The following is a 16,171-nucleotide window of genomic DNA, read 5'->3' on the forward strand; positions in this document are numbered from 1 at the left end:
ATGATCTCAGGGTCCTGAGATGGAGCAGCATTAGGCTATGTGCTGGTAGTGGAGGTTGCTTGAGATTCTCTCTCGCCCTCTCCCCCCATCAACCAAAAAAAAAAAAAAAAGAAAGAAAGAAATTAAGCAAAGACAGTACTGGCTTAGAGAAGAAAATGTCATGGTAGCGATACCTAAAATTTCACCTCTCCAGTGGACTAAATGAACAAAAGCAGCTCAAGTAAGGAAAACTTTGCTGTCAGTAGGACAGGCTCTCTCTGCAGTCTTAGATAATTGTAAATTCTCCATCTAGTATATATTAGGCCTGAAAATGCATATGGGTCATTCAAAAATATAAGTGTGGTTATGAACTGTGTGCATCACTACCCTCATTGTATAATCCTGATGGGCTGTTGCCATGGGGTCATAGTCCTTCTCATTTGAACCATTGTATTGTAGGTACCACTAGGTTCTACAGAGAAAGAAGGAAGCCTGCTTGATCTTCTCTAGACCCACTGAGAGGCTAATGATAAAACAGCCTGTAAAAAGGGTCTTTTCTACTCTTGTGCATCAGAGGAGATGCATATGAAGAGGCTCTCCAGGGACCTATTAAATATGGCTTGGTCAATATTAACAGTTAAAAGATAGATCCTCACTATGAAGATCTGGATAATCCTCAAGATAAAATCAAAGATATAAAGGGAGTTACACCAAATGTCATGTATTTGATTGAGATTCTCTTTCACCAAATAGGAAGTCTTGTGGGTGTGTAGCATGTCCTGAACATCTTCAGATCTCAAAATAACAGGTAAAGTTCTCGATGAAACAGACACTCAGCACATGTTTGTTAGACGGATGGTTGTCATTTTAATTCAAAAACGGAGGTACTAAGGATCTTCTATTTGCCAGTTTCATTTGACAAAGACATGGTTTCTCCTTCCTTAGAGAAGTTCACAGTTAGAATATGATCACTGGAAAATTAAAGAGACAAAATCATAGATTCTTTCACCTCCATGAGTAGGATTGCCTTTGGGAAGCTTCTGTGTAAATGTGCGCTAAGTTTGTGACATGGATTTTTGCTACAATTAAAGAATATGCCTAGCTTAGGTAAAGTGGGAGACAGCAACATGAGTATTGCAGAACTCTACAGAGGCATGGCAGGATACAATAAGCAATGTCTGAACCACATTTACTCTGTGAACACAAAGGATAAAAATGCTTTGCAGGTAGGTTCAAACTACTAAGCAGCGGGGCTGCCGGGTGACTCAATCAGTTAAGCATCCAACTCTTGTTTTAGCTTCAGGTCATGATCTCAGGGTCCTGAGATGGAGCAGCATTAGGCTATGTGCTGGTAGTGGAGGTTGCTTGAGATTCTCTCTCGCCCTCTCCCCCCATCAACCAAAAAAAAAAAAAAAGAAAGAAAGAAATTAAGCAAAGACAGTACTGGCTTAGAGAAGAAAATGTCATGGTAGCGATACCTAAAATTTCACCTCTCCAGTGGACTAAATGAACAAAAGCAGCTCAAGTAAGGAAAACTTTGCTGTCAGTAGGACAGGCTCTCTCTGGGCTGTCTGGACCCCAGAATGTTTTTTGATCAAAGGCACTATATCTAATTCTCCAAATCTCATCAGGAGCTTTGGCATTCCTTTTGTCCTCTTTTGTGATAAGAAAGACGTGTATATAAATTCAGTGATTTTTTTTTTTTATAGAGACAGCAGCGAGAGAGGGAACACAAGCAGGGGGAGTGGGAGAGGAAGAAACAGGCCCACAGCGGAGGAGCCAGATGTGGGGCTCGATCCCATAACGCCGGGATCACGCCCTGAGCCGAAGGCAGACGCTTTAACCGCTATGCCACCCAGGCGCCCCTCAGTGATTTTTAAGTGTGAAAATCATCACAACAGAGTGAGAGCCTGAGATGGTTCAAAAAAGAATAACTATATGGCAAACTTATATCTTACAGTGTTTCAGCAAAAACTTACTGTCACTGTTACTAGAATATTCTTTTCCATTAAGACAGGTCGCTCTGGACATCAAGATCTTCCAGGTGCCTGGGTGGCTCAGTTGGTTAGGTGACCATCTCTTGATTTCCATTCAGGTCATGATCTGGGTGTACCAGGATCAAGCCCCTCCCCAGGCTTGCTCTCTCTGTTGCTCTGTCTCTAAAATCAATAAATAGATCTTTAAAAAATTTTAAAAAAGATTTTCATTTAAGCTAGGTGATACATAAATTCTGTCATTAATTTGGCCATTTGGGAACCTTGTTCAGATAAATGGCCGGATAAGGCTTCTCATTGTGTGAGCCCCCTCACACTGCCCTGCCACATCTGTACTAGCTCTGCGACCACCACTCAGTTACATTAGGAGGAAATGGTGAGAGAGATGCTGGGGGAGTTCAACGATGCCTTTCCACCACACAGTGGGCAGATGGTCCCTAAGGTAGGGGAGGGAGACATCCAGGTGCCTATTGTATCTGCCTACAGGGCACAGTGTGAGTCAGGGGGGACGTTCACCCAGGAATGTCATTTTTGCCCCTATAGCCTGTCCTTTATCAGCTACCCACACCGAAAATCACCTCCCAGCATAAATTAATAATCTCTTCTGCGTTAGCACATGTCAGCACTTGGTTTTCTCACAAGAAGCAACGTTAACCTACCATAAACCCCACAGAGTTGAGAAATGTACCTCTAAACTGGATGTAGGGTCCTGTTCCCTTGGTAGCTTTCAGAGGATTAAATCCCAGGTACAGGAGCCGTTCACTAGACTTGCTGAAGGTTCTTCAAAGAGCCCCAGGAGCATAGCTTTTATTTTAGAGTCAGATGAATTAAAAACATTCTTGAGTTTCTACTGAGAATTCAAATTCCCAGAATGATCAAATGATATTATACCTATTTATCTTCTTCCTAAGATTGGGGAGGGAAATCCCTGAGTTTCCTCTGAGGGGAGAGCTAAGGTTGCGTCTGATGGTCCTTGGAGGAAAATTCTGGGAAACAAACAGGGTGGATATTGGCATCACACTATTTGTACACAAACCTCCAACTACCTCAAGGGTTAAAAAGGTGAATATATCACAAATATCACAAATTACTGTACCCAAACTCTCAAATTGATTACAGTTTTATGAAGTCATGCTTCTCTACAATCCCCATCAAAGCATGTGAGGGACTGGGACTTTGAGACGCTTGAGAAGTAGAGTCCCATGGAACCTGTTATGGCAACCCTGAGAGAGACTAGATCCCCACGCCAAGATGTATCTCTATCTGCAGTAAGGACTGGTAAATACAAATGAGGAAGGGTTCTACTATTCATAAGCAACAATTATTGAGCCCTTCTCTTGTTTCAGAAAATGTGCCCAATGCCCTATCCTGACTACATGGTTTAATCTGGTCAGCATTACCATTTTATGAATGTGGAGACTGAGTTTGAATATACTAAGTTATTGGTTCTTTAAGTGTGGTCCAGGAACTGGGGGAATGTCTGAGAATCTCTCAAAGGGCCCATATGATCAAAACTATTTTCATAATTATATTTAGATGTTTGCCTTTTTCACCGTCCCTCTCTCATGAGTGCCCCATGGAATTTTCCAGGAGCAATGTGACATGTGACATTGCATCAGATAGAGTGCAGCAGAAATACATAATTCAGCTCTCCTTGCTAAAGCCAACATTTAAGATAGTTCAAAATGTAAAATCAGGGTGCCCGGGTGGCTCAGTTGGTCAAGTTGCTGAATCTTGAATTCAGCTCAGGTCATAATCTCAGGGTGGTGAGATCCAGTCCCGAGTCAGGCTTCGCGCTCATTGACAAGTCTGCTTAGGATTCTCTAACCTGCTCCTCATTTGCTCTTCCCCCACTCTGGGGCGGTTGACTCTCTCTCTCTAAAAAAAATAAATACTTTTTAAAAGTATAAAACATAGCTACTCTCTTCACTATTTTTTTTTTTGCTTTATAGAAGATAGTTATTTTTCATAAAAATGCATTATATTAATACATAATAGAAATAATTCTAAATGAATTAAAATATTTAATAAATTCCCACTTTTGATTTCTAATATGATACATATCAACAAATACTACCACAAAAATAATATATCTTTGGGCCCTCAGTAAATTTTATGAATTCAAAGAAGTCCCAAGACCAAAAAAGTAGAGTACCATTGCACTGAATGGTAGATTACCAATCTTGCCAGGGCCAGAGTTGCAAAAAAATGGATTTCTTTTTTGATACCAGAAGTTGTATAGTTTTCTCTTGTTGCTGCCACAAGTGAACACAAACTTAGCAGCTTAAAACAACACACAACTGATATCTATATACAATGGAATATTACTCAGCCATAAAAAGGAATGAAATCTTTCCATCTGCAGCAACATGGATAGACCTAGAAGGTATCATGCTAAGTGAAATAAGTCAAACAGAGAAACAAATACCACCATATGGTTTCACTCATATGTGTAATTTAAGTAACAAAACAAAGAAAGGAAAAAAGAGACAAACCAAAAAAAATAGACTCTTAACTATAAAGAACAAACTGGTGGTTTCCAGAGGGGAGGGGAGGTGGGGGGAGGGGGGGAACCATGTGAAGGGGATTAAGAGTACACTTATAATGAGCACAGAATAATATTGATAATATTATTGATAATAATATTGAATAATTATTGAATCACTATATTTTATACCTGACACTAACATAACATGGTATGTTAATTATATTGGATTTTTAACAAATTAAATACACACACACACACACGATGTAAAAAAAAAAAAAAAGACCAGACATATTAAAAAAAATTATAAACCACGGATGCCTAGGTGGCTCAGATGGTTAAGCGTCTGCCTTTGGCTCAGGTCATGATCCCAGTGTTCTGGGATTGAGTCCTGCATCAGTCTCCTTGCTCCGCGGGGAGCCTGCTTCTCCCTCTGCCTGCAACTCCCCCTGCTTGTGCTCTCTCCTCTTTCTCTCTGTCTCTGACAAATAAATAAATAAATAAAATCTTTAAGAAAAATAAAAAAGTAAACGAGCCCACATGTGCTCTATCCCAGTTTCCATGGGTCAGTGTCCTGGGATGGGGCAGCTGGCTTCTCTGCACCTGTCTCACAGTCTGACGTCAAGGACATGCTGGGTCTGCCGTCCTCATCTGCAGTCCTTGCACACCACACCCTCCATCATCACACTTTAGGTCCCCTGACCTCCTCCTATGGGGCTAGACGAGAAAACTCCCTATTCTCAAAAAGGTCACCTAACTGGGGTAAACCCACCAACGTAACTCCATAGTTTAATATCAGTTAATTTGTACAATGTCTTCACAGCAGAGCCCAGATTAGCACTTGATTAAAACAGAAGGGGCGGGTACCTCAGGGGGTCATCTGAGAATCCTGCCCCCCACTCTTCTCTTAACCAAGGAGCAGCGCTCGGAGCCCATGTTCTTCCTCAGACACGTGCTATGCCACCGCTCTTCATCATCAGCCCCTACCCCTAATTACCAAAGGAATTCTGAATCCCAACCCAGAGGGACACAATTTCCATTTCTGTTCTCATCGAAGTGTTAGGATCAGATATTTTAAAGTTCCTTTCAATTCCTAACATACAAATCGAACTGAGTTAACCCTTTTTTATTGCACAGTCCACACACCTGGCCCTTGGCCTCGGTGCTCTTGTAGCAAACTGACGTATTTGTCTGAGCATCTACGGTCACGGCGCACTCATGCAGCAGGTACAGCAATCTTTTACCTAATAGGATAGACACAGCAAGAGCATGAATATGGCCCCTATTTGGAGGAGCCAGTGGGGACTAGGGATAGACTCAAAGAAACAGTGATATCCTAGAAAGCCATGGCATACATTTTCACATTTTTGTACTAATCTGATTACTTGCTCCCATTGGAGCTAGTTGTACCTTGTAATAACCTTGAGCAGAGCTATCAGCGTAGAAATGAGCTGAGGGTTAGCCAACTCAGGTGCTTCCCCAAACCAGCCACTTCCCATTGGAATCACAACTTGAGGAGGCTTTAACTTGATCTCCCAATACATCTGGTCATCAGTATCAGCACTGACACATCATTTATTTACTTAAGGTAGTTGAATTTTATCAATAATGCCAATGGTACCCCACAGCAGAGTATGGTCATGGTACAATTCAGTTTCATTACAGAACAAATCAGTAAGAATTACAGAGGTCTTTGCTGCGATGTTCCAACAGATTTGGCCCTTGTCCACATATCAGATTATTATGATGGCAGGTGCCATTACAATTAGCCATGGCTCACTGATTTCTGAGTTCCAATCAATTGAAGACAAAACCAGTTACTCCACCTCAGTTTAAAGGCTTGCACTAAAACTAATATTTATTGTGTGTCATTATATATCAATGTGGACATGGTGTTATTCAGAGCAGTTCCTTTTCCTCCCAGCTAATGACCTTCATACATCTTAAAATCTCATGGGCTTTGCTGCTCTTTGAAGAGGCTCTCACAAGGCCTGGAGGCTCCATCACCACCCTGCCTGCATGGCTGAGGGGGCCTCATGAACGTTCCCTTCTCAGCAGTTGTACTGAAGACCTTCACTACTGTTTTCACCTTTGGTAATTACAATTTGGTGACAAAAGGATTTGGTTTTGTTTGTTTGTTTTACTTTATTCTCATAGTTGGATGCAGTGTATTTTAGAAATTTGCTTTGAGATCTGAAGAGATTATCTAGCGTATCAGTCAGGGTTTAAAAACTCCATTTCCAAGGAAAAGGTATTTATTTATTTTCATTTTGTTTTGCTTTTAGAAAGCAGATTTCAACATTTCATGACCTTGAAGTTTACAAGTGTAAACTGTTCATTTGAAAATGGTTTATTATAATTCTTTTTTATTGCCAGGAGATTGGGAGGCCTGAGAGGAAATCCATCCCAGTTGTATGAAGGTCAGAATTGGGCATGTTGATTTTTGAGAAAGAAAGCGCAAAGAGCAGAAGATACTATTACACAGCCCTCTATAGCTCAAGGCAGAAGAGGAGCCAGATGGATTTAAAGGAGATTACTGGAAGTAAGGTAACTCGAGCTCTGAGGATCACAGACATTCTCAGCTTTAGAACTCTCCAGGCCCATCGGTCTCCATGATGCCCTTTCTGAACATGGCAACGATTTGCCCATTATGGGAAGTCCAGCTTGTTCTTATATAACCCTTTATTGGGTGTTTCCTGTGGAAATGCCCATGAAAGGAACAATGTAAACCATCCCTTGCTCCTGCCTGCTGTCTCCTGACCAACCTGGTGTCTTTCCTACATGGCCCTGCAAGGCGTGCATGCCTCCTTCTCCAGAACTTATGAGGACAACAAACTTTGTGTTTCCCTGACACTTGCCTGTGTCTCCTCACATGGCCATACCCGACTCACCATCGCATTTAAAAAAATACAAAACACTTGGTCTGTGACTTGCATTTCTTGTTTCTTCATAGTGACTTTGATGCTCACAAGGATTAATTTTGAAAAGGCCTAATATTTATCACTTCTTCAAATTTTGTGCCTTGTGCATGTTGGATCACCTCTAAGAATCTTTGCATACCCTTCATGACCCATGGGGTCATGAAGATATTCATCTATTTTGTTTTCTAAGGTCTGTATGTCTTCAGGTTGTATGTTTAGGTCTAAAATAGTCTATCTTAATGTGGCATTTATTATAGCAGAAACTGAAAAAAGGCCACCTGCCATGTTGATTTTCACTATCCCTCACATGTGCCTCTGTTTGTACAGCGCTCTCCTCAGGGCGCCCTTGACCTCTGCATTTCTCAGGCTGTAGATCAGAGGGTTCAGCATAGGGTTGAAAAGGCTGTAAAACAGGGATAGGATCTTCTGCTGCTCCTCGGGGTGGCGGGAATTGGGGGCCATGTACATGACGATGGCGCTGCCAAAGAAGAGCCCCACCACACAGAGGTGGGAGGAGCAGGTGGAGAAGGCCTTCCTGGGGCCCTCCCCGGACTGGATCCTCAGGATGGCAAACAGGATGCGTAAGTAGGAAACCAGCACCAAGCAAAGGGGCCCCAGTAAAATAAACACACAGGTCCCAAAGATGACCATTTGGTTGAGTCAGGTGTCAGCACAGGCCAGCTTGAGGACAGACAGGATTTCGCAGAAGAAGTGGTTGATTTCATGAGGCCCACAGAAGGGCAGCCTCAGGATGAGACTTAAATGGACCAGAGACAAGAGAAAGCTAAATACCCAGGAAGTCACAACCAGGACCATGCACACTCTCCGGTTCATGATGACAGTGTACTGGAGGGGGTGGCAGATCGCCACAAACCTATCATAGGACATAGCCACCAAAATCAGGCACTCCGTAGCAGCAAAACCCAAATACAGAAATGTCTGCATAATGCATGGAACAAAGGAGATGGTTCTCTTCTGATTCACTAAGTTTGCTAACATCTTGGGGACATTATTGGATGCATAGGACATGTCAATGATGGCCAGGTGTGAGAGGAAGAAGTACATGGGGGTGTGCAGTCTCAGGTCCAGACAGATGAGCCCAAAGATCATGCCATTTGCCAACAGACTGAAGATATAGGACAGGCAGAAGGTCCAGAAGAGGAATGCTTCCATCTCTGCGCTGAGCTGGAATCCCAGTAAGACGAATTCTGTGACCCAGGACTGGTTGCTTCCCATTTCTTAAGACAGTTTGTCAAGGACTGAAGTGTGAGAAAAGGCAGAGCTGGAGAATCGACGAAAATTGGAGCTACTTAGCTCAAAATGAGCTCAGAGAAAGGCTGTACATTTGGCCCCACTTGCCAGATCCCCCTATTCCCAAAATTGGTTAGCTTCATGATTTGAACTTTTCATAAGGAATAAGTTTAAACTCCCAGAAAAGTGTCACGAATTATGACAAAGAACCCCATATTCCTTTACACGGATTCAACAAATTTTGATATTTCTTTCATATTTGCCTTATTCTCTTTTTCTCTACATTTACGTACCTTTTCTTTTTTTTTTTTTTTTTTTTAAGATTTTATTTATTTATTCGACGGAGATAGAGACAGCCAGCGAGAGAGGGAACACAAGCAGGGGGAGTGGGAGAAGAAGAAGCAGGCTCATAGTGGAGGAGCCTGATGTGGGGCTCGATCCCATAACACTGGGATTACGCCCTGAGCCGAAGGCAGACGCTTAACTGCTGTGCCACCCAGGCGCCCCTTATGTACCTTTTCTGAGTGCAGGATGAATTCAGTAACTTTTTGAATACTGAGAATTATTGTATATCCCTTCAGAGGATACCAGTCTTAGGTAATTGTAAATTCTCGATCTAGTATATATTAGGCCTGAAAATGCATATGGGTCATTCAAAAATATGAGTGTGGTTACGAACTGTGTGCATCACTACCCTCATTGTATAATCCTGATGGGCTGTTGCCATGGGGTCATAGTCCTTCTCATTTGAACCATTGTATTGTAGGTACCACTAGGTTCTACAAAGAGAAAGAAGGAAGCCTGCTTGATCTTCTCTAGACCCACTGAGAGGCTAATGATAAAACAGCCTGTAAAAAGGGTCTTTTCTACTCTTGTGCATCAGAGGAGATGCATATGAAGAGGCTCTCCAGGGACCTATTAAATATGGCTTGGTCAATATTAACAGTTAAAAGATAGATCCTCACTATGAAGATCTGGATAATCCTCAAGATAAAATCAAAGATATAAAGGGAGTTACACCAAATGTCATGTATTTGATTGAGATTCTCTTTCGCCAAATAGGAAGTCTTGTGGGTGTGTAGCATGTCCTGAACATCTTCAGATCTCAAAATAACAGGTAAAGTTCTCGATGAAACAGACACTCAGCACATGTTTGTTAGATGGATGGTTGTCATTTTAATTCAAAAACGGAGGTACTAAGGATCTTCTATTTGCCAGTTTCATTTGACAAAGACATGGTTTCTCCTTCCTTAGAGAAGTTCGCAGTTAGAATACGATCACTGGAAAATTATAGTGACAAAATCATAGATTCTTTCACCTCCATGAGTAGGATTGCCTTTGGGAAGCTTCTGTGTAAATGTGCGCTAAGTTTGTGACATGGATTTTTGCTACAATTAAAGAATATGCCTAGCTTAGGTAAAGTGGGAGACAGCAACATGAGTATTGCAGAACTCTACAGAGGCACGGCAGGATACAATAAGCAATGTCTGAACCACATTTACTCTGTGAACACAAAGGATAAAAATACGTTGAAGGCACCGAACCCATCACTATTCAGTGGGAACATTTGTTTAATAACTTTTTAGCCTGGTTATTTGTGTCTGAATTAGGATATCTTTTCATTCTCATTTTCATTACCATTATTACCATCTTGCTGTTTAAAAAATGAATGGCATAAAAATAAAATTAAAAGTAGGTTCAAACTACTAAGCAGCGGGGCTGCCGGGTGACTCAATCAGTTAAGCATCCAACTCTTGTTTTAGCTTCAGGTCATGATCTCAGGGTCCTGAGATGGAGCAGCATTAGGCTATGTGCTGGTAGTGGAGGCTGCTTGAGATTCTCTCTTGCCCTCTCTCCCCATCAACCAAAAAAAAAAAAAAGAAGAAAGAAAGAAAGAAAGAAAGAAAGAAAGAAAGAAAGAAAGAAAGAAAGAAAGAAAGGAAGAAAGAAATTAAGCAAAGACAGTACTGGCTTAGAGAAGAAAATGTCATGGTAGCTATACCTAAAATTTCACCTCTCCAGTGGACTAAGTGAACAATAGCAGCTCAAGTAAGGAAAACTTTGCTGTCAGTAGGACAGGCTCTCTCTGGGCTGTCTGGACCCCAGAATGTTTTTTGATCAAGGGCACTATATCTAATTCTCCAAATCTCATCAGGAGCTTTGGCATTCCTTTTATCCTCTTTTGTGATAAGAAAGACATGTATATAAATTCAGTGATTTTTTTTTTTTTATAGAGACAGCCAGTGAGAGAGGGAACACAAGCAGGGGGAGTGGGAGTTCAAAAAAGAATAACTATATGGCAAACTTATATCTTACAGTGTTTCAGCAAAAACTTACTGTCACTGTTACTAGAATATTCTTCTCCATTAAGACAGGTTGCTCTGGACATCAAGATCTTCCAGGTGCCTGGGTGGCTCAGTTGGTTAGGTGACCATCTCTTGATTTCCATTCAGGTCATGATCTGGGTGTACCAGGATCAAGCCCCTCCCCAGGCTTGCTCTCTCTGTTGCTCTGTCTCTAAAATCAATAAATAGATCTTTAAAAAATTTAAAAAAAGATTTTCATTTAAGCTAGGTGATATATAAATTCCATTCATTAATTTGGCCATTTGGGAACCTTGTTCAGAGAAAATGCCTGAATAAGACTTCTCATTGTGTGAGCCCCCTCACACTGCCCTGCCACAGCTGTACTAGCTCTGCGACCACCACTCAGTTACATTAGGAGGAAATGGTGAGAGAGATGCTGGGGAGTTCAACGATGCCTTTCCACCACACAGTGGGCAGATGGTCCCTAAGGTAGGGGAGGGAGACATCTAGGTGCCTATTGTATCTGCCTACAGTGCACCGTGTGAGTCAGGGGGGACGTTCACCCAGGAATGTCATTTTTGCCCCTATAGCTTATCCTTTATTAGGTACCCATACCGAAAATCACCTCCCAGCATAAATTAATAATCTCTTCTGCGTTAGCACATGTCAGCACTTGGTTTTCTTACAAGAAGCAACATTAACCTACCATAAACCCCACAGAGTTGAGAAATGTACCTCTAAACTGGATGTAGGGTCCTGTTGCCTTGGTAGCTTTCAGAGGATTAAATCCCAGGTATAGGAGCCACTCATTAGACTTGCTGAAGGTTCTTCAAAGAGCCCCAGGAGCATAGCTTTTATTTTAGAGTCAGATGAATTAAAAACATTCTTGAGTTTCTACTGAGAATTTGAATTCCCAGAATGATCATATGATATTATACCTATTTATCTTCTTCCTAAGATTGGGGAGGGAAATCCCTGAGTTTCCTCTGAGGAGAGAGCTAAGGTTGCGTCTGATGGTCCTTGGAGGAAAATTCTGGGAAACAAACAGGGTGGATATTGGCATCACACTATTTGTACACAAACCTCCAACTACCTCAAGCGTTAAAAAGGTGAATATATCACAAATATCACAAATTACTGTACCCAAACTCTCAAATTGATTACAGTTTTATGAAGTCATGCTTCTCTACAATCCCCATCAAAGCATGTGAGGGACTGGGACTTTGAGACGCTTGAGAAGTAGAGTCCCATGGAACCTGTTATGGCAACCCTGAGAGAGACTAGATCCCCACGCCAAGATGTATCTCTATCTGCAGTAAGGATTGGTAAATACAAATGAGGAAGGTTTCTACTATTCATAAGCAACAATTATTGAGCCCTTCTCTTGTTTCAGAAAATGTGCCCAATGCCCTATCCTGACTACATGGTTTAATCTGGTCAGCATTACCATTTTATGAATGTGGAGACTGAGTTTGAATATACTAAGTTATTGGTTCTTTAAGTGTGGTCCAGGAACTGGGGGAATGTCTGAGAATCTCTCAAAGGGCCCATATGATCAAAACTATTTTCATAATTATATTTAGATGTTTGCCTTTTTCACCGTCCCTCTCTCATGAGTGCCCCATGGAATTTTCCAGGAGCAATGTGACATGTGACATTGCATCAGATAGAGTGCAGCAGAAATACATAATTCAGCTCTCCTTGCTAAAGCCAACATTTAAGATTGTTCAAATGTAAAACAGGGGTGCCCGGGTGGTTCACTTGGTCAAGTTGCTGAATCTTGAATTCAGCTCAGGTCATAATCTCAGGGTGGTGAGATCCAGCCCGAGTCAGGCTTCGTCTTCATTGACAAGTCTGCTTAGGATTCTCTAACCTGCTCTCCATTTGCTCTTTCCGGGCTCGTGGGCCGTTACCCCTCTCTCTCTCTCTCTCTCTCTCTCTCTCTCTCTCTCAAATAAATACATACTTTTTAAAAATGTAAAACATAGCTACTCTCTTCTCTGTTTTGCAAAATGTCTTCACAGCAGAGGCCAGATTAGCACTTGATTAAAACAGATGGGGCGGGTACCTCAGGGGGTCATCTTAGAATCCTGCCCCCCACTCTTCTCTTAACCAAGGAGCAGCGCTCGGAGCCCATGTTCTTCCTCAGACACGTGCTATGCCAGAGTTAACCCTTTTTTATTGCACAGTCCACACACCTGGCCCTTGGCCTCGGTGCTCTTGTAGCAAACTGACGTATTTGTCTGAGCATCTACGGTTACGGCGCACTCATGCAGCAGGTACAGCAATCTTTTACCTAATAGGATAGACACAGCAAGAGCATGAATATGGCCCCTATTTGGAGGAGCCAGTGGGGACTAGGGATAGACTCAAAGAAACAGCGATATCCTAGAAAGCCATGGCATACATTTTCACATTTTTGTACTAATCTGATTACTTGCTCCCATTGGAGCTAGTTGTACCTTGTAATAACCTTGAGCAGAGCTATCAGCGTAGAAATGAGCTGAGGGTTAGCCAACGCAGGTGCTTCCCCAAACCAGCCACTTCCCATTGGAATCACAACTTGAGGAGGCTTTAACTTGGTCTCCCAATACATCTGGTCATCAGTATCAGCACTGACACATCATTTATTTACTTAAGGTAGTTGAATTTTATCAATAATGCCAATGGTACCCCACAGCAGAGTATGGTCATGGTACAATTCAGTTTCATTACAGAACAAATCAGTAAGAATTACAGAGGTCTTTGCTGCGATGTTCCAACAGATTTGGCCCTTGTCCATATATCAGATTAGTATGATGGCAGGTGCCATTACAATTAGCCATGGCTCACTGATTTCTGAGTTCCAATCAATTGAAGACAAAACCAGTTACTCTACCTCAGTTTAAAGGCTTGCACTGAAACTAATATTTATTGTGTGTCATTATATATCAATGTGGACATGGTGTTATTGAGAGCAGTTCCTTTTCCTCCCAGCTGATGACCTTCATACATCTTAAAATCTCATGCGCTTTGATAGGGATTGCATTGAAAGTGCAAATTGCTCTGGGGAGCATAGACATTTTAAGATGTTTATTCTTCCAATCCATGAGCATGGAATGCTTTTCCATCTCTTTGTGTCTTCTTCAATTTCTTTCATAAGTGTTCTGTAGTTTCTAGAGTATAGTTCCTTTTCCTCTTTGGTTAGGCTTATTCCTAGGTATCCTATGGTTTTTGGAGCTGTCATAAATGGAATTGATTCCTTAATTTCTCTTTCTTCAGTCTCATTGTTAGTATATAGAAACACAACTGATTTCTGTGCATTGATTTTATATCCTGCCACATTGCTGAATTGCTGTATGAGTTCTAATAATTTGGGTGTGTAGTCTTTTGGGTTTTCCACGTAAATTATCATGTCATCTGTGAAGACAGAGAGTTTGACTTCTTCTTTGCCAATCGAATACCTTTTATTTCTTTTTGTTGTCTGATTCCTGAGGCTAAGACTTTTAGTACTATGATGAACAATAATTATGAGAGTGGGCATCGAGAGTGTTCTGTTCCTGACCTTAAGGGAAAAGCTCTCAGTTTTTCCCCACTGAGAATGATATTTGCTGTGGGCTTTTCATAGATAGTTTTTATGATATTGAGGTATGTTCCCTTTATCCCTGTACTTTGAAGAGTTTTAATCAGGAAAGAAATGACCCCAGATTGTCAGGGGAATCTTGAAAAAGAAAACCAAGCTGGGGGCATCACAATGCCTGACTTCAAGCTATATTACAGAGCCATAGTCAACAAGACAGTATGGTATTAGCACAAAAACAGACACATAAATCAACGGAACAGAATAGAAAACCCAGAAATGGACCCTCAACTCTATGGTCAACTCATCTTTGACAAAGAAGGAAAAAACATCCAATGGAAAAAAGACAGTCTCTTCAATAAATGGTGCTGGGAAACCTGGACAACCAATGCAGAAGAATGAAACTAGACCACTCTCTTACACCATAAGCAAATATAAACTCAAAAAGGATGAAAGACCTCAATGTGAGACGGGAATCCATCAAAATCCTCGAGAACATAGGCAGTAAACTCTTTGTCATTGGCCAGAGCAGCTTCTTTCAAGACACATCTCTAAAGGCAAGGGAAGCAAACGCATAAATGAACTATTGGGACTTCATCAAGAGAAAAAGCTTTTTCACAGCAAAGGAAACAGTCAACACCCACGGAATGGGAGAAGATATTTGCAAGTGACACTTTGAATAAAGGGCTGATATCCAAGATCTATAAAGAGCTTATCAAACTTAACTCCCAAAAAACAAATAATCCAGTCAAGAAATGGGCAGAAGACAGGAACAGACACTTCTCCAAAGAAGACATAGAAATGGCTAACAGAGACATGAAAAAATGTTCATCACTAGCCATCAGGGAAATACAAATCAAAACCACAGTGAGGTGTCACCTTTGGGATGCCTGGGCGGCACAGTTGGTTAAGCGTCTGCCTTTGGCTTAGATCATGATCCCAGGATTCTGGGATCGAGTCCCACATCAGGCTTCTTGCTCAGCAGGGAGTCTGCTTCTCCCTCTCTCTCTGCTGCTCCCCCTGCTTGTGCTCTCTGTCTCTGACAAATAAATAAATAACATCTTTATAATAAGAGAGAGAGAGCACTTTACACCAGTTAGAATAGCCAAAATTAACAAGACTGGAAACAACATGTGTTGGCGAGGTTGTGGAGAAAAGGGAACTCTCCTACGCTGTTGGCCAGAATGCAAGCTGGTACAGCTACTCTAAAACAGTATGGAAGTTCCTCAAGACGTTAAAAACAGAACTACCCTACGACCCAGTGATTACACTACTGGTATTTACCCCAAAGATACAGATGTAGTAAAAAGAAGGGACTCCTGCACCCCAATGTTCATAGCAGCAATGTCCATAATAGCCAAACCATGGAAAGAAGTGAGATGCCCTTCAACAGATGAATGGATAAAGATGTGGTTCATATATACAATGGAATACTACTCAGCCATCAGACAGGATGAATACCTACCATTTGCTTCCACATGGATGGAACTGGAGGGGATTTTGCTAAGTCAAATAAGTCAAGCAGAGAAAGACAATTAGCATACGGTTTCACATATATGTGGAACATAAGAAATAGAGTGGAGGACGATAGGGGAAGGGAGGGAAAACTGAATGGGAAGAAATCAGACAGGGAGACAAACCATGAGAGACTCTGGACTCTGGGAAACAATCTGAGG

The 16,171-nt window shown here is 41.6% G+C and overlaps 1 protein-coding gene across 1 annotated transcript; it reads right to left on the reverse strand.

Annotated features, from left to right (window-relative positions):
- Positions 1-7,682: 7,682 nt before the first annotated feature.
- LOC103669078 (olfactory receptor 2A5-like) lies at positions 7,683-8,931 on the reverse strand. Its single transcript, XM_008697401.2, is given in 1 exon segment — positions 7,683-8,931. A coding segment is annotated over 1 exon segment (933 nt). The 5' UTR covers positions 8,616-8,931.
- Positions 8,932-16,171: the final 7,240 nt, after the last annotated feature.

Source organism: Ursus maritimus, unplaced genomic scaffold (genome assembly GCF_017311325.1).
Source record: "Ursus maritimus isolate PB19 unplaced genomic scaffold, ASM1731132v1 scaffold_3, whole genome shotgun sequence".
Lineage (NCBI taxonomy): Eukaryota > Metazoa > Chordata > Mammalia > Carnivora > Ursidae > Ursus > Ursus maritimus.